Source organism: Pygoscelis adeliae, unplaced genomic scaffold, assembly GCF_000699105.1.
Source record: "Pygoscelis adeliae isolate BGI_AS28 unplaced genomic scaffold, ASM69910v1 Scaffold38, whole genome shotgun sequence".
NCBI classification, from domain to species: Eukaryota; Metazoa; Chordata; class Aves; order Sphenisciformes; family Spheniscidae; genus Pygoscelis; species Pygoscelis adeliae.
Genome location: NW_008825614.1, coordinates 1,331,647 through 1,352,027, shown reverse-complemented (window position 1 = coordinate 1,352,027; position 20,381 = coordinate 1,331,647). Strand labels below are relative to the sequence as shown.

The 20,381-nt window shown below is 38.0% G+C and overlaps 1 protein-coding gene across 1 annotated transcript in view; it reads right to left on the bottom strand.

The window, feature by feature from the left end:
• Positions 1-20,381, bottom strand: part of SCUBE1 (signal peptide, CUB domain, EGF-like 1) — a 220,390-nt gene that overhangs the window by 166,393 nt on the left and 33,616 nt on the right. The window contains exon 3 of the mRNA XM_009332799.1: positions 17,902-18,030. Coding sequence (XP_009331074.1) covers positions 17,902-18,030 — 129 coding nt within the window. The remainder of the gene's footprint in view (positions 1-17,901; positions 18,031-20,381) is intronic.

Sequence of the window (20,381 nt, the reverse complement as noted above, 5' to 3'; positions counted from 1 at the left end):
GCTTTCAGCAATCGCGTACTTATTAACCTTCCTAAATCACTTGCTAGACCATTGTCACTGCTGGATCTTTCCTGCATGAATTTGTCTAATCTCTTCTGAACCCAACATGATGGGGCAATTACTTCTGCAATTTAATTATGAGTTACATTAAAAAGACATCCTTCTGTTTATTTCAAACATGCTGCTTCATAGTCTGAACGAATGCCCCCTAATCCCATTATTGTGAGAAACAGTAAATATTCATTCCCTACTTGCCTTTTCTGCATCTTTCTTGATCTTACAGATCCCCCTCAGCCTCATACTGTCTACCTCATCTATTGTGAGCCCTGAAGCACAGCAATACACAGATATGATAATTACAGAGACAATTCGAATCACTTTGGTATATCATGTTTAAAACAAAAAGTGCTCATTTCTAGAAGTTAACCTTAATGACAGCAACATTTGGCACATATTCTTCTTACTTCTCTATTCCATCCCCTCCAACTACCATGATGCCCTATTGGAGTGGGTGTCTTGGAAGATCTGATTTCAAGATAGCTGTGGAAGCCCAAAGAGTAAATCTGGCAAGTAGGAGTGATGCAAGTGGTATCAGATTAGAGGTTGTAGGCAGGTGTTCCTGCTGGAATGGTCATACAAGTAGCAACATGCTGTCAAGGTAGGGAGGGTGATACGTTGCATCAGCTGAGGGGGCCATGGAAACAAGAATCGTTGCTAATTGAAATAACTGCTAAACCATCTTTCTTAAACCAACTTTATATGAGCATACAAAGGGAAATATTAGAAGAAAGAGACACCACTACCTACATACACAGCATTCATACCTCCAGGAGATCTGAAATCGGACTTCACCAAGAATTTAGAAGCAAGGTCCAAATTTTATACTATTTGCACATAAGGCTAGAATTCTGCTTTTTGTCCCCTTCTTTCAGAAACTGAAAAATGTGGTGAAGAAAAGGAAAGAGGACACCACACCCTTGAATCCAGTACTTCATTCACTACCACAGTTGCAGAAATCTTCACTAGAGCCCTTGCTGAGAAAAGATCCACTTGCAAAAAACCAGATCCTACAGCAGTGAATGTTTACTGGAGTAGACATTAAGAAAACCAAAAAGTGTGAAAAATTACCTTTCCCTGAAAAATAATGCAGATTTTACAGAAGAGAAACATTAGGTATTAATCACAAGGACACTCTTGGGTGATGAATACTAAAATAATTCTAAAATGATCAATGAATTGATCCGTAAAACCAGTCTTTTCTTATGTACAAGGGTACAACACCTAAAATGATGCCCATGATCGGTCCCGGAGAATCCCGTCTCTTAATGGGCTACAATCACCTATCACCTCAACACCCACTGACTAGGCTTCTTGTTTGCCTGCACAGTTATAGATTGTGCGCAACTTGAAAAGGAATGCTTAAAATCTTTTTTCTGTAGCTATTTTGTGACACACAGTGGAATTCCTTAAATTTCACACTACACAAACACAGTGTAAATGCGGCTGCAACAGACTTCTTTGCTATGTATAGCATAGGAAATATTCATTCCACGCAAGAGCTTAACCCTGCTGCATGTGATGCCTGCCCATTTGCTGAGCTGAAGTAAACAGCCCCACGGACATTGCGCGAATGTTGCATCAAGGTCAAGTCTCTTGACGTCACTTGTTTATTCCTTTCTTAAACAACTGGGCACCACCGTCAGTCCTTTTAAGACACCAAAACCCTTTTTGCAGCTTTTAGCATTTCCAAAAGAAACATCCAAGCCCCTTAATGTGACATCTTAGTTGTAGCTTCTATCCTCTCACTTGGTAATCATGTCTATTTTTCAGACAGACACATACACATGGTGACCTCCTGATACAGTGCCTAAACACAACAAAGTTCCCAATCAATTTTTTTTTTTTTTTTAATAAGTTAGCCATTCTTCTGATACAGGGCTTTAAAACAATTCTGTATGAATTTGACCCTGGTCTTTTCATCTACAGTGCCACTGTCTAGGGAATGCCAGCAGCCTCCAGCTTGGCGCGAGGCTCTTAGGGTGAGGCTCAGACAGCCCCAGCCCCATTAGCAATAAGCTTGCAGTTCCCACTGACGTCTAGCTCCATGTAAGGCACTCCAAGTCACAATGCTGGATTAACAATCCCCCGTAAACTAGAAGGAGGGAAGTTAATTACAGATGCAAACAAGCAACAGCCCTGATCAACAGAAGGAAAAATTTGGAACAAGTTGAGTAAATTATCCAGTCTATTATCATAATGTCCCTTACTTTGTCTTACCCCTGGGCTTTCTCTGGAGCATCATTAACTGCTGCAGGCTCAACTGAAGCAGTATTCTATATCCTTCTTCCAAGATAACTACTGTTTATACCTACTTCCTTATATATCTACTTATAGACCCTGCCAAAATCAGAAAAATCTGGTTTGGGTTAATTCAAAATTGCTTTTTTGTTTGTTTGTTTTGATTTTTTTTCTTACAGAAATAAAACATTTTTTGTTGTGGGTCAAACAAAGCATATAACTTAACATGAAAAATGAAACAATATTTTCATTTCAAGCTGGTAACATTTTCCAGGTCTATACAACATGAAGCATTTTGTTCCTGAGCTCTGGTAATAAAAGCCAAGGAAATGGCTAGATTCATGTTTTTTCTTTGTTATCTAACAGTAACACAGTAGGGGAATCTCTAGATTCAGGTGCAGGATTTTAAACTAAGCACTGCAGCATCCAGTAGGCTACGAAGTCATTCTTACTCTCTATATCAATAATACTTGAAGTCCATGAAAAGTGGAAGAAATGGGAGAGTCTGAAGCACAACCTTCAACACACTGAAAAGAGAACTATATCAGGAGTTGAAAAACACTGGCTTAGTTAGGTGCATATCTATGCATTAAACTTCTGGGGAACAGGAAAATGCTGAAAATGTTTTGGAAGTGCTGAAATTGCTCCTGTAGGTCATATCAAAACAATTCAATTTTCCTGAAAGTATCTCCATTGGTGGAAAGTGTTTTGTAAATGCAACCTCCGTTTCTGAATAGTTTCAGTAGGTACGTTTTCAGTGAATGAATGCTTCATTTGGCACAAAATGTTTGGGCAAATGGGCATTTATGCCACCGGGGAAACTAGTTCAGCATTTCCACTCTCCTAAACATGAGTAACACAAAAAGCAATATTTAGAACAACTATTTTCTCTGATTTCTCTTGACAGAAATACCTGAAAGGTATTCAAGATCTTACAGTAAACATTCATTTCTTTTTCATATGGAATAGCAATACTGGCTTACCACTCAACCTAGTTGTGCTATGTTACACAGTACAAGCTGGATTGGTTGCTTGGTTTGTTTTGACTACCTGGTTTTAAGAAAACAGCCTTAGAAAACAGTTGGACACCTGTGCACCAGGTAAGCAGCAGCCGCCCATTAGTACGTGTAAGCTGCAGTAAATTGTGTTAGTGCTATGCAACTCAACAGATGAACACCATCAGCCACACGCACCTCTTAGAAAGAGAGATCAGCATTGTCTCGATCGGTAAGAGTGCTGGGAATTATCAATGAAAAGCAACAGAGGTCAAAAAACCTGACTTCAGGAGTGTCATAACTATGTAAAGAAGGCATGAATTTAATAAGCTTGGAGCTGGCATGGTAGTGTAAAGCCAAGACAAACAAACAAAGAACCCAAAATAAATCAAAACAAACAACCACCTCATCCCCACCTTCCCCATGAAATTCACCAGAGCTGTATATTCTTTTCACCAGCACCTGGGAACACATAAATGCATTTCTATAACAGCTATATAACAGTGTGCATTTTTTCTTAAATCAAAGTACTTAAGAGTCATGGTCTTCTGTTATCAGTGTCCAATATATGAAGTTAATACATCGACTCACTTTGCAGTTGCATCAGATAGATTAAATGCATATAGAAGAGAGAAAACCTTGTGTTTCATGCACAAGTTAGTCCATAAATGACAGGAATCATGCAGAGCTTTCTATGGGCAACTTATTCCACTAAAAGCCTTCTTACCTTTTACTCTAAGATATCCGATATTGGTTGTACAGAATCTTAAGTCAGAGGGAAAAGTATTTATACATTAAGGCAAATGGACTGAACATCCACTGACAAATTCTGCAACTTGAAGTCCCTGAAGTCCCTCTCAGATATGTAGCCTGTGTGAAATTACAAAGTGGACACTTGGTGGAACCTTTTTATTTGGAGCTCAGTTTCCTGGAGTTCTTCTTTGACTTCTGATTTCAAATTCAAACACTCAAAGCAAAACTCAGTCCATACCCAGGATATTCACGTCATTTCAGAGCACAAGAATAAGTTTTCACATTCTTTCAATGGGAAGTCATTAACAGGCTGAGCCTGTGGTCCCTTCAGAGCCTCATCAATACTGAATTTATAGTTAGGAGGAATTCTTCCAGTTATTTTTAAAGTGAGTAAAATCAAGTCTCTTAGACTTCCCTAAGATGTTTCAGAGGTTTTTGTGAGTACTGAATAACACTCGGTGGCATATAGACAGTCTCAGGCCTATTAAAGAAAACACTGCACTTGCACAGGCAGGGGATATCATGACTCTCATCTGGTGTGTGCATAAAAGTTTTGATGCACTGGGACCAGAGTGCTTTGCATCTTATACAACCAAGCCCTAAAGGACTCATAAGTCACACGACAAAAGTCTGGCTCCCTGTCCTGTAAGTGCAGCTCCAAGCCTGACACTATAAATCACTAGTGGGATCCAGAACCCATTCTTTCCTGACACATTAGTAATTTTTATTGTGTCTCTGACTGATTTCACAAGCAGTTTCTGACTTATGCCTTCAAAATAAACAACAGAAATAATTAAATAAATGAAGTTTCTCAACTTTTTCAAAGGAAATAATTCAAGCTCCCCAGTTAAGTCTAAATATACCAATGTATATACTCATGATATTGAATTGCAAAAACTATTTTTCAGAAGGTAATACTGAAATGTTGCTACTCTTCATTTGTTAACATGTATCTGAAAAATATGACTCTGATACTTTAATATAACAGTATAAGTTATCAGTAGCGGAAAACTTTTCAGCCTATATTGGTTACAACAGAAATACACTAGGAATACTCGCAAAAAATCACTTTAGGGATTTTTTTGTTAATTCAGATACACAAAAATAGATCACCTCACTTTCAAGTTGCTTGTATACTTTTAAACACATTACGTCGGAGAAACTCTGTAGGAGAAAAAAAGATCTTGTAGAAAAATGTAGTTCTTTCCCGTTCAAGCTTATTTAATAGAAAATAATTATAAAAAATTTCACCTATGAGTTTTCTCTGTTTAGTATGTTGTCTAAAATAGTTCATACAAGAAAAAAATTACCACAAAAACTGTACGGTGTACCCTACAATAAAAAACCACCACATTTTTCCCCATGAAGAACTATATGATTTTATATTCACAATTTTCCAAGTAAAGCCAACTTTCAAGGTCTTGCAACAGAAATCTTGTTCTCTCTGCACAGCTCTTCTTACGAGAGGAATAAAACCCATGAAAGTACGCTTACTAACATATTACCTAGAGTAATAACAAAGCTAGAGGCCACCAGAACTCTGGATGCCTGACTCTTGTTGAGGAGTGTCTGTAACACTGCCATCTAAATAAATTCAGCAAATACATCTCTCCATTCTTTTGAACTCTTCAATTCTACTTCCATTCTGTTTTAACTAAGGTATGACCGCTCTGCTGAAGAGGCTGTACTATAGCCTAATACTCATTGCTGTAGCAACTTTCTCTTCGGTTAGAATTTTCTTTTGTTAAGATGGAGTGGAAAAGCTTTGCCCGGACTCTCATTTCTGCTCCTGTCCTACAGCACAATACCGTATGTCCACTCCGGTCTTATTTAATTAACAAAGTATATTTCAATTGTTTCCAAACATTTCTTTCCATATCCCATAAGGCCTCTTAATCATAAATTTTGCTTTAATCCTACATCTTCCACATTCTCTAAACAATCATTCTAGTAAAGTATGCCCAGTGACTTTTCAATTAATGAGTAATTATTATTATCTAGATGTTAGCTACAGTCATCACGAAGTCATAGTAAAATATGCTACCATCAACTAGCCCATGTTCCTTCCTGCCCCTCTTTTATGCAAAACTACATCTTGTGCTCTGATACAATTCCAGTAAGGAATGTGTACATAGGGAATATTTTGAGATACTTGAGAAGGATCTGGATTGAAGTCTGCAGAAGGCAATGGAAGTAGTAAAAATAATCCTCTACATTGGTCCTGTAGTCTGATTCAAACTTTTAAGTTTGCACATTGTACACTGAAGTCAAAAGGGTAACGTCAAGATGCGTAAATTCATGGAAAGTATTAGACAGCAAAAGCAGGGCACTACAGAAAGCCTGAGACCCTAGAATCTACTTAACAAGGAAATTCACTACCAACCTTTCATCTGGTACTCATCCATACTGGAAAAGAGGTTTTGTTTCATTTTCTAACCTAGTAAGCAATTATGCAGCAGCTATTCTTTTCGATGCCTATTTCTTGACTGTATAAATCATACTGTTTATCATAAATCAACACTGCCAAGAATTGATTGCATTCTAAGCATAGTATAATGACAGTGACTGTATTCGAAATCAGAGACCGGGCGACTTCACTGCTCTCCACTTTGTCTGATGTCTTTTTGTAATCCATATGAATTCAGTGTTTTAATTGGATCTATGTAATTTCTAGGATTGACAAAGACACCTTTCCATGAGGGAAGGCTTGAATGTCATAAACATCTGACTGGTAAACACACACATTCACACATCACAGGCTGAAATCCTGCACCCCCAGGTGAAAACACGTTCTCCCTTGCTTCAAGTAAGAGCTAAACACAATGTAGCTCCCAAAGTTTTAGTTAATTTTAACATATTTTATAGTTTTTCTCTTAAGGTATACATGAATATAGGCCACACTGGCTTAGAAATTTGCTATTATGAGAAAGTTAAGATGAAGTAACAAAAGATACAAAATTAATACAAACAAGACAAAGCAGTAAGGGTGCAGAATAAATAATGCAGAATAAAACTCTGACTTCGCTGAACTAAGACACAGCCATCTACAGCCATATCAGACCAAATAAGAGCATCCATATGGGATTTAACTGATTCAACTTATACATATTAACTTCACATTCTAAGCTGATTATTCTTGACTTTCCTGAGTGTTCCACGTAGAGAAATCTTTACTGTGATTGATTACCTCCTCCAGGGAGTAAGTATTTAAAAAAAAAAAAAAAAAAAGACTCAGAAAAAAAAAAAACTTTGAAAAAAAAAAGACTTAGATTGATAAGTAAGGAATAAGTGATTTTTTTAAAATTCAACTTCCAAAGTTCAGCTTGGTTTGAAGAATATGCCATGGATATCTAGCATATCTTTGTATCCTATTTTTAACCAAAAATTAAAGCCAAAAGAGCATTATATAGCTCCGATATGCTTTTTATAGGTATTACTTTAAAAAAAAAAAAAAAAAAAAAGACTCAGACAACAAGAAGACTTGCAGAAACAAGAGACTGAGATTGATGCTGCTGTCACATAGCTCCCAGTTTCTTAATTTATTATGACAGTCTGAGAATCTAACTTCATAGCTGACAGCGACCAAGATTTATTCCACACTTTTGATTATTTCCCCATACCTAACAAAAAACCTTAGGCCTACACTGATTTATACTCTCACTCGTTTTGGTACTTCTCAGATCACATTGGCTTAAGAAAGCAAACATATGGCAAATTAACATGTAAAGAAAGTTAGGTCTCATTTGAACTCAAAAGATTAATGTGGGGTGACTAAACATTAGAGTACTTCTGAAGGGGAAAACTTTCAGATGCAGAAATAGAAAAAGCAGGATAAGAAAAGCAGTGTGTTCAGCTCCTAGCTTCAGAGAGAGCTGGATATCAGAGGCCCTTCCATCAATCACAATGAGAATTCCATATTTTTATTGGATTTCCAGAGTGAACAGGGATGTATTTTCAAAATTAGTCTCCAATTTTGGGCCCTAAACTTCTGAGAGGAACAATCCTATTTTCAAAGATGTTGATTAACTGAAGTTCATGGGACTGCACCCGTGAAAAAACAGGGAGCAGTTCGTCTCAGCTACAGTAAATATATACTTTAGGATGAGGACAGTCACGCACACACTATTTCTCTCTAGTGACTCCAAGGTGAGTACAGATAGATGGCTTGTATGCAGACATTTACACTCCATCAGATGAAGCACAGCCTAGGACATTTAAAGTGAGTGATTCTTAATTTGGGGGCTTCATATGCTTTATAGAAACGTAGGCCTTGACTTCTTGGTTGTTAAATGTTTTTCAAATTTGTATGCGAACACCATGTTAACGATTCTCATCCGTCCATCATGGAACCTGCCGTGAAGAGAGAAGGCTGCAATGGCTCTAGAAATTTCTACAGTTACCAGGTGCCATAAAACTAAATCTGAGGTTTAGAAGAGGAAGATCATCAGAACCAACATATTACAAACCCATCTTGAGAGAGATATTTAACTTATTTCTACGATTGTCTGCTACCACTTGCACCATGAAGACTCTCACAAGATGCGGGCAACCAAGTAACAAAAGTAAACACATATATACAGAAGTTGTATGTAAACATCTAATACAGAATTGTCTATAGAACATTTACTTATCATCCTAGCTATTCATATTTGCTCAGCACCTAGTCATCAGTTAGCAGAAGGCACTGTGGAATAGTAGTACATGTTACAAAATCTGATGCATGCCACTGTACCACAAAGACCGGATACTTTAAATTGCTGTGATGAATCCCAGTTGTTATCATTCATCTAATGTATAGACCAAGCAAGACTGATAAAAGATCTGAAAACGGTAATACAGTAAAAATTAGTTCACTGAAGAAACATATCAGAAAGTAACTTTGTCATTTAGCTTGCATCTGAAAAACAAAGAACTTCAAAAAATGCACCCAAGTTTTTCATCCTGAAAGAATGCATTCATCACTAAAATTCAGTTAGTTGTGCAATTTGCAGCGTGGATTTTTGTGTATGTACCCACTGCAGCTTGTCTGGGGGAGGCTCAGTAGCTTAATACCTCTGGGTCCCCATTTGCAGGGGTCCTCTAATCCCATAGTAAGAACTACTATGCTCCAAGGACCCAATCACTGCCAGTCATCATTTGCAGAAATACAGAATACATAAAGGTTGAAAACATACAGATACATCTATTGTTAAAACTTGCATTTCAACACTTTTCATCCTGTCTGTAAATATATATTATATAGGGCCCCATTCCCATCTTGTGCCTGGGTCCCTCACATTTAGAACAGATCCCCGCTACTCAACCACTGAGCCCTGAATGGGAGTCTGGCCTCCTTCTCTTAAGACATGAAACAACTGCCAAATCCTGAAGTTCTGCTCAAGCAAAACTCTCACTGGAATCACTGGAAATGAGTAAGAACTTCAAGATTTAGATTAATAACTTCTCTACAAAAATACCATAATTTTACATGTGTTTTAATAAAAATGAAGAGCTATGAAAAGAAGGCTATTGGGTTTATTCAACCCTCTTCCTGCCAAGTCTGCCAAGGAGCTTAAGATTAGCAACCATGAAAATCTGGAAGAGAGTTTATGACTGATAATATTATTAGAGGCCCTGCTGATGTGCTAGAGGAGGACAATACTTAACTGTCGGCTCACCTAATAGTCTCCTGGAATTAGGAAAGAAGGGCAAGGAAAACTGGAAGACAGCCAAGAAAATGGACCATTTTTCAGCTTCTCTTTAAAATATCTGGTTTTATGAAACTAAAAACAACTTTCCAAAAGCTGTTTAGTTTTATGTTAAAAATGTTCATGTTAAAAAAAAAAATCTATTTGAACTGTTGGGAAACATAAAGAAAAATAAACATCAGTAATAGAAGCATTCATTTGGAGTTCAAGCAAGCAACACATTGTGCACAGCTGCCTGGAGAAGAAGAAAAATAAAGCTAAATTAAAAGGAAGACATTGGTCTCTTTAATCATACCAGTGATTATGCAATCCTAAATGAGTTATGTACCACTTCTTGACATGTTACATCTGGGAGCTTTAGAAATGATTTCTCATACACTTGCAACTCTCCTCCCCCTTCATGTTGATAGGTAGGTTAGGCCATAATCTCCCGTCCCAGTGTATACATTCAGACAAACAGAAGGGTAGGAATAGGTAGATTTTGGGTTCTGTTTTGGGTTTGTTTTGAAAGAAAAACAGAGCACTGGAACATTCACTGAAAGAGGATGAACGATATGATGTGATATACACACATGTGCGTCCATGCTAATGTCCTTTTTGTCATCTGAGTCAGGTTGTAGATTACTACTACCCAGTCAGGAATTAGGCCTACATGCCAGGGTTAAAACCTCTCCTCTCTCAAAATAAGCCAACAGATTTTAAAGCAGCACTGCGAGACAGGAACTTGGGTTTAGATCCTAACCTCAGACCTTAGAAGAAAAGAAATTGTGTGATTTCAAACACGAACCTAATTTATATACTGATTTGCGATCCCAAGGCCCGTTTTATAACAGGCAGATGTTACTTTGAGGCCTGTGACCATCTGCTCCTGGTTCGCCTCAGAAGTTTCTCCTTTAGCTGCAGGCTCCCAAATGCCTTGCTGCAATTGTTGCTCTGCTCCACCTAGCAGAGCTGGCAGACTAGTACCACTCCTGGAGCAGCTTCAGTTGCTCCCGGGAAAGTGCCACCTCTCCTTTCCCACAGGGGCTTCCACGTGATTTAGTCACTTTGTCAAGAAATGCAAAATAGCATCTGAGAACAGACAAATAAAACAGTAATGTCCATTTTTCAGGCTGGAAAATCAGGCCTTCTGCCCAAAGCACACCTTCAAGATTGTGGACATAACCAGGACTTTGCTATTCAGTTCTTTGCTACTGAATTCACAGCTGACACTGTGCTTGTGTTTTTGTCTACTGTACTGAATGTTCAGCTCTTGCAGAGAGCTCCATGGAATCTATAATGCATATTAGTAATTGCATTTCTGGCTTGATTTATAATCAGAAGTTCACTCTGCTTCCCAGGACTCTTCTCAATCAGGCACAGGATTAACTGCTGAAGAACCATAAACTATACTGCATCATCAAAACCTACTTCTGTATTTATTTTCAGGAGGTCTGATATACAAGAGAATTGAGATATCATATTATAGATGTCCAAATTTAGTAATTGTTATTTTTCTGTAAGAGAAACGAAACTTACACAGAATATTCAAAATAAGAGTGTGTAAGCAGGGATTGAGAAGGGTAAGGATTCTATTCTTGGCTATGTTGCAGACATCCAGACATCCTGTGTGAAGACTAAGAAGTAACTTAATCTGTTTGCCCCAGTTCCTCATCTATAAAACAATGAAAATTATACTTCTTTTCCTTACAGGATTTTCTGAAGACAAATGATTAGAATTTACAAGGTGTTCACATATGTTCCTATATCACAGCAATTTATACCACAGAAAAACCTATAAATAAAATAAATATGTCTCTGAATACATTATGATAAATTTTTTGTCCATGCTCCTTTGTATCTTTTTTGGTGGTTTCTAAGAAGAGTTTACAACCTTCTTGAGCACACTTACTAATTACAGAAATTATAAAGAGCAGAGGACTTCATGAAACCTATGCTAATCTTTAGAAGAAGGAAGAGTTAAGATGAGTGCAACCTTGAAGCAAGAAGTGTTTTTGTAAAAAAGCAATGCTTACGCCTTATTAAAAAGGGACTGTCACAAATCACAGCTAAGGAGAAAATAAAAAAACCCAACACATAAAACAGAGAGAGATGAGTAGCACTTCATAGCGATTCATATTTATATCTCAATAGATAAGCAGAAGAAAATCATCACTCCATGCAATTCCATTCTTTAACCCGAAACATTTTTCACACCCAAATTTGGTCTGACAAACAGAAAACAATGAGTTGTGTCGATTTTTTAGGAAGAATTCCCTAACTATATGTACACAAATCTCTGCCTCCAGGAAAAAAAGATAGAAGAGCAGAATGTGGAGGAGGTATTACATGGTTTTCTATAGTAAGAACCAATGACAGTCAGCTTTTGTTGCTACATATTTTTCTTGCACGCTCTTCTTTCCCCATTTTCTCATGTTCTGATCAGAGATAGGTGAATTCCAGAAGGCTTGGAACAGCTGGAATATCAGCTGATGTGTGAGCCCTTTGGCAAGGAAATTTTGCAAAGCAAGGCTCTCCACTTTCTGATCCAAATAGTTATGGCACTCTCTTCCACTTTCTATTTTCAGATGCTGAATAAATTTGTAAGACTTAGTCAGGAATACCAGCAAGAACTGCTTTCAGCAAGGTTTCTAGCAAGCTTTTCCTGGATAAATCCCAAGGTTTAGTAATCCATGATAAGCTTCAGAACTCTCTTCTTTGGTGATGCTTCAGACCAATACAGCACATAATACTCTCCCAGGAGCTTACATTTTTATACAGTAGGAGAGAGATTAATGTAAGATAATGGTACTCCACGTGAGAGTCCTTCAGGAGAAAGGAAAAATAATTCAATGCTCTTTCTGAATTTCCCAAGTGGAGTAACCAAATACTATTGCACTACCTCATTCACTTCAGCAGGGATACAAAAACAAAACAGTAAAAATCTTATTCTTCACAGCAGCCTTTTTTGGATTTGATGACTATTGCATCTTCTTTTTCATCTTCTCTTCCCTAGAAGAACACTATACAATTTCTTTCATTCTTCTGGCATTAGCCATGTTAGACTTCATGATTCTTATGGATCCCTTCCAACTCAAGATATTCTATGATTCTATGTTTTCTAGATCACTCAATATTCTCACTGCTCTCTTTTGGCTTCACCCAAGTGCAATGCCCTAAACTGAACAGTCCTCCACCAGCTGAAGCCTTACCGCTGCCGAAGGAGCGGAGGGTTTCTTTCGATATGACAGTTCCTATCCCAGTAGCTTGAAAGTAAACTAAAAAACACAGGAAATTCTCTTTTACCCTCCTGTGTACATTCTGGAGTCACCATACTGGCAGCTATGCCAAGCTCCCCTGAAATTCTCACTGAAAAGGAAGACAAATTCTCAAGCTTTCTCTATGGCATCCCCATCCATTGTGTATCTCACTTTGTACAACACCCAGGCTTACAACAACCAGGCTCAATCTACCACCTCTGCTATCTGTCTTACTGAAAGCGTCCAAGAGGACTAAAAGACAGAGTACAAGTATGCTCAACTGCCAAAGAGGCCTCCAATCAATAATGCACTTACACATATGCAAAAGTCCAGTCTTCTTACTTAATATTAAACCAAGAATATAAAAAAAACCTAGGCAAATTAGGAACACCTTTAAGTGTCATACCAAATCAGAGCAGGGAGCATTTTTTAAATAACCAGTTTTAAAGGCTTAAGTCTTATCCATTGATACTCTGTAGTAAAGATTCACAGATTTTACCAGGTATCTGAGAACAGACTCTGCTTTACTACAAATGAGATGGGTAAAGTGTTTGGCACTAATAGGAGGGATGATCAGTTATGCCATAATCTCTCCTAAAGGCAAGAGAGAACAAAAATTGATAGCATGCCTCAACATGTGAAAGACACAAAGAAGCAAAAATCAATTTATCAGTAAGACCATGGAGAAAAAATGATCAAACAGGAAAAACATCTGGACCAGCGAGCTAATTGCTTATAAAAAAAAACCCAGACTGGTATTTCATATATGAGAGGGGAAAACATATTTCACGACTGGTTTCAAATGAAGGATAAAGAAAACCTAATGCATGAGACCAAATATTAGTCTTGCATCCACTGAGCAGAATTTAGAGCAATTTTGAAAAAGAACTACTGCTATTTCAAGTGATTACAGTGCTAAAATAAATTATTTTTAGCCAGACAAGGATCTCATCATAGTTTGAATTCCCTGTGGTGTCATTTCATGTTATATTTGAGAAATTCCTCAATAAAAATGTCAAATAGAAAGCCAGTCGAGCTCCCCTGAGGACAGTTTTGGACCTTTTCCAGTACAAATTTTAGCCATGAATTCTTAACCAAACACCTCCTCCCAACAAATAAATAAATAAGAAATTGCACTTGATTAGAAAGAAAGAGAGAAATGTTGAAACAAGAACTCGGGGAAAAAACATTTAAACTGTCAACTGCATCTGGTCTAATTACTTGTGAATACTCCAAGTTTGTTATTTATAAAGAAGATTGTAATCATCTTGCTATACTGACGTTACTAGAATGACATCCAGTGAAGGTTTAAAAGGGAATGTAAACCCTGTCAAGAAGAGATGTCTTAAGATTTTGCATAGACTTCAGTCAAGCAAGAGACGCAGAAATCCTGATATAACAGTCCTGGCCATTACAACCTGTCTCCTAGAGGTTCCTAGATGACCTGCAGGACTATCAGTGAACTATCATGGGGTTCCATCCCTAGGCCTTCTATCTAAAATCACTAGATAAAGATTTCTGGTGATGTGTGCATGATAAAATGCAGCCCAAGTCACTGAGAGAGCAATTCAGCTGTCTAAACATCAGAGTCAGATGCCATTTTAGATTCCTTATATTATCCCATCTAGCCTCCATCTCATGCTCCAGATCTACTCCTGCAGATCTCACATCACACCTGCCAGCTGCTCCAGGGTGTCCTCACTGCCATGAGACTCCTATGTTTAGGCAGTCAAATTGCCCCCTAAGAGTTCTTGCTGCCTGGCTCCCCACGTGCTGACAAAATGGACCCCAACAGTAATGCCTGGAAGGCCAAAGGATGGGGGAGAAGTAGGAATAGTGTAGTCTAATGTTGGGTCACTCCTAGCCAATCTTCTATCCAAGCACATACACATCCATGGTGCTGTATGAGAAGGCGGTTCAGGCAGGGTTTTCAAAATCAACCTACCACAAGTTTTATAGGCTCATCTACAAATTCTATGGAAATGACAGAATTCTATACAAGATCCACTACAGCCCTACTTAATGTGTATACAGATTTAATTTCAGCATGCTGATCAAACATTACATGCCTTTTGTAAGAGGAACATAAACTTGATATATAGATACAGTACCTAACTAGCAATCTTCATTTTGACAGTTCTGTAAAGTCCTATATAGGAGGGGGGCATGGGGGGAGGAATCAGTAAAAGAATGCATTGAAAGGTGAAAAACATTGTCACTAATCTTATGAAGAGTTCTTTGTCTCCTTATAATCCATGAAAAATAAGTGGTTTCTCAAAAAGCGAGAACAGGTGGAAACCAGTGGACTCATCAAAACTTTAATTCTTTTCAATACCTAATTTCCTCATGGGGAAAAAAAAAATATCTTTGGAATAAATTAACCAAGTTTTACATGCTGGGAAAATATTCCAAAAGGTTACAGAAATACTAATTTAATCATGTGCAAATACAAGGTTTGTTTTTGATTTGAGACCTCACTGCATCCTCTTAAAAACAGCCAATTGCATTTACACATTTCTGGTAGCATAAGTGAAGGGAAATACCACTACTCCAGAAGGGAAAAGCTTAGAACGTCCCACTTTTCAAAACTGATGCTGTGCTAATGGGCACAAACAGGCTATCCCAGCAGTCAGTATGACCGATAATGGCAGCAGCCAGCTAGAGACCAAATGATGACAGAAAAATGAAGTTCTCTCTTTTCTAGCAATGGTGTCCCAAATCTGAGTTATAACGCAACAGGCAGCCATAGCAAGATTTGCATGGCCACTGTCAGGATTAAAAACTTCAGTCTGAGACCTTACAATCAGACACTTTTGTCCTCAGCAAACTCACTCAAATTTTAAAGAAGGCAGAAAGAGGAATGTGCCTTGATTCCCTTTTCAGTGCCTCTAAATAAAAGCAGTTATTTTACTGAGACATATCAAAGACCATTCATTAGTTGCAAATATTCAATCTGCATTTGTGGAACAGAAACTTCCCCAGTCCGTGGTCTCAAAATTAGAAAAGCAACTGTGACCTCTTTTAGTGTCCTAAAGTTGCACACTGGGAGAAAGGGAGCCCTTTGTTATTATTCCCACTCATCTGTTCACTGAACCTCTTCTAGAAGCAATATAGTTCCTAACATTTTTGGGGTAACACAAAAAGTCAGCTCAGAGTAGACCATGGGTATGGGCAGACACCAATTCTAAAAAACTGGAAAGATCTCTTGGCAAGCTTTGGATCAATACTGTCAACTGTAGCCACCTGTTAAGCACAATGGTTTATATTATTGTAGGCCTTTTTTTTCCCCAAAAAACCCAAGTGGCCAAAATTAATGAAAAGAAAATTAGAAATGTGGCTATCTCTGTAGATCCAGCCTGTATGTTTCATGACCAGAGAGCAACAACACAGACAGCAGGGGTCCAAATAAATCCTACAGATGTCCTGAAGGGTTCATCCTTTATCAGGTCACTCCTTCTGCTGTTCATACTTGCAAACCTACTTTTCCCTACTACTATGGGAATCATTTGGAAACAAAGTTGAAAATAGCAAGCTGTTTGAAACAACGTACATGCACAGTTATTTGAACTCCAAATAGTTGAACTATTTGATTATGTTTGTGTCCTGTTTCATTAAGAGATATTTATGCACATTAGTATAAATAGAGTTTTTCTTTCTTTTTTAAATGAATGTCTGGCTGCTCTTTGTATAAGAAATACCTCTTGCACAATTAATCATTTGACCACCTCAGGCTGAGGTGAATAAATCTATTTAGTCTGTTCTATAGCAAATGAAATTTCGAAGTTTGAGTCAAAAGCCTGTCAATGGTCAGGATATATAATCCATCTGAACAAATATTACTCAGTTTGAAAATGAATCCAGTAGGAAATACATCTACTGAAAGACTAACTAAATCCTTGCTCAGAAATTCTAGTTGTTCCATAGCTTCAGTGAGTGCAGACTGGTATTACTGGACTATATTATTTCTGGTTCACTACCTGATTTCTTGACTTTTATTGCAAAGAATCTCAGTTTTTACCAAAGTAAAGGTGCTGCATGACACAGAAAAAATACCCCTTTTGTGCACTGTTTTATAAACATAGCTTTGAAATGAATTTGGGACTGTACCAAACACTGGTCATCGCATTTATATTGGGAATATTGAGAAAGATAGTCTCTAGGCACTAGGATTTAGCTAAAATGACTACCAAGTAAGCAGGTATGGGAAACTGGATCTAGCAGTCAAAGTTCATTTCCAGGTAATTGGTGTGAAGAAATTTCAAAACAAAACATATGTTTTTTAGCTTATAGGATAAACCCAACCTATTTAAACCAGAGCAATGGACATGAATCAAAAAAACAGATCCCAAAATCCTCAGACTGTTGAAGCAATTAAGATCCTGCTCTGTACATGGCTGTGTCCCACCCCTTTGTAAACAGCTATTACTGATAACTGTTTCTTTGTCCTGTTTTATTGTCCAAGTATTCCTTCATCACACTTGCACTTTTAACATTCTGTAATTTAGGTTCATACAGCATATCCTAGAACTATGTTACCCTAAAAGGGAAAAAAGGGAAGGGGAAGCTTTAAAGATATGACTGGAATTACAAAAGTTGGAAGAAACAGACAAAATACATTTAAGTGGATGGGACAGATTACTTTTCTTAAAAAAGAAGCCCAAACATCCGGCACAGGCTTTGGAGGTCAGGGGGAGGGGTTAGCAATGTTAAAGATGGGCAAACTGATTTGAGTATGTTAGGATTAAGAGTGCCAACTTTAAGGGTCTGGTCTAAACCACACTGGAGCCAATGGACAGGTTCGAACTTACTCAGTGTGATCTGGATCAAGTCTTTACTGAAAACACACCAGATGACAAAATGCAGCAAGCAGATCAGGCCTTCTTACCACAGCCATGAAACAAAACTTTCTTGCCAGCGTTCACTACTTACCAAGACAGTTGTGGCCATCATGGGCTAACATGAACCCATCATAGCATGTACACCTGTAGTTGCCTGGAATGTTGATACACTCATGGACACAACCCCCATTGTAGAAGTCATTCTCACACTCGTCAATATCTAAAATGCAAGAGAAGGAAAAAGAAGCTTTTGTAAAAAGAGAACACTAAGAATACCAAAAAATTTCTCCAACCAAGCATGATCTTTGAATATATGCATGTTCCTAATCTTTCTGTATACTCATACTGCATATTTCATCCAACGGATGGCTCAGGGAATTACTGATTGAATATATCAGGGTCATATATGACTGAAAAACAGCAAGTCAATGTATAGAACACTCCTTCCCAAAATAATTGTAGTATCATCACAGTAAACAATAATATGTTGTCAAAAATTAAAAAGAAACACCTGATTTCAGTGCATTTTTTATACTTCAATTGTAGGTTTTGGTTTTTGTCTTTAAAATAATCAAGCAGACAATGAGTTAAACCTTTGTAGTAACAAACAACTCTCTGAAACATGCTATTAGTATAGCATAAGACAAGAGAAAAGTATGCCTTGTTTAACAAAAAATTGTCTTCTCAGAACAAGGAAGATCTGGTATATTCCTGATAATATATAAGGCTGTAGTTCTGTACAATAAACCTTGAAAAACACCATTTCTGAAATAGCTGTCACAGTCCACCGAGCTCTGTGAAGTTATTATTGATAACTTGGTACAGTTTTGTCTGTCTCTTCCCCTTTCCCTGACAAAATAAGCCCTATTATAATTTTCTGTATTAATTCACGTACGGCAACAACAAGTCCAATGTTTTATTCTTAGAAAGTATGCTAGAATTGTTTTTAATTACGTTTTGTACACTGGCCTGTATCTGAAAGAGTACCGTGAATGAGAAGAGAGATGCATTCTGCTTCAACTACAAACAATCCTGTTATGATCTTCCCTCCCTCACATAAAAATAACTTCTTCACTCATTCCAGAAAGTGCAAACTTTCTTCTTTTTACAGATTGTACCTTAGCTCCTACGTGGAACGTCAGCATCACAGTCACTGCTGTGAATCATTCAGTGGTGCACACTAACCAACTAAAAATACACAAATAATCATAGACAGCCTCACAGCTTGATAACTATCAGCTCTAAATCTGTGGTGCACTAGACCAAAAACCCCAGCTACTGCCCCTAAGTTAGACAGTGCATGATAAACGGATAAAGTAATCTTTTTAGAAAATCATCTGGTAGTACACCAGAACTATCCTGGCTGTATATTTCAAATGTGCCTTCCATTGCAGAGGTGGTTGAAATATTTCTGTATTAGGTTCATGTGCCCACAGCCTTTTTTTTTTTTTTTTTTTTTTTTAATTTAAAAGTACTCCAGGGAAAGCTTTGCTACCTGGTATCATACCCAGCTGGAATCCCCAAACAGCAAGGTAGTTTGGTAAAACCAGATTCTTCTGAAAAGCCAGCTCAGACTCAGTCACTCAATGCTTTCAGCTTTTCTGGCTCTTGGATTGAGTTTGGCTAGCTTTGTCCCTCCTTGCACAATCCTCTGAGAAGTTTGATCTGTCAGAGCGGGGACAGGATCCCCCCAAGTTTTTTTGCAAGCTTTCCCCCTCAGGTCTGCCCCTCCCAGAAACCTACCTTAAACTCAGAATAGCCCAGGTCTCCATCTACTTCCCTCCAATAGCTCTGAAGCCCTCCTTCTACAATCTCCTCAGCAGGTTGAAATGGGAATTACAAATTTGACTTTATCTGCAAAACCGGTTAGCTTTTTTGTAACTCAGCATTCAGCACCACAAAAATGCAGGAAATAAGAAGCTGGAGAAAGGATCTTCCTAACAAAAATACGACCTGCTGCTTAAAGGTAAACTTCCTAGTCTTTCAACCACCGCTCTGTTTCAGAAAGTTCCCATCCTTTATTAATAATTTCCATCCATTAGTTGTACAAGCGTCGAGTCAGCACAGCCTGTGGATGTGCTCTACCTTCTGGAGTCCAGTATGACAACAAAAAGCTACATCTGTGATTTTTCCTGAAAACAATAACCAGCAAGTCAATTACTGCATATTGGGCTCATTCCTAACACACCTGCAGCATGGTGGTGCAAAGTCCCTGAGAAGCCACTCTCCTTTATTTACAGCCCAGTGTGCCTGGGTGCATATTGCCAAAGCGTTCCAGTGAGGTTTCCACTTAGCCACTTAGCAGGTATTTGCAGCTTCCACAACCATTCATGAATATTACATAGAATCGTAGAATAGTTTGGGTTGGAAGGAACCTTTAAAGGTCATCTAGTCCAATCCCCCTGCAATGAGCAGGGACATCTTCAATGAGATCAGGTTGCTCAGAGCCCCATCCAACCTGACCCTGAATGTTTCCAGGGATGGGGCATCCACCACCTCTCTGGGCAACCTGTCCCAGTGTTTCACCACCCTCAGCGTAAAAAATTTCTTCCTTCTATCTAGTCTATATCT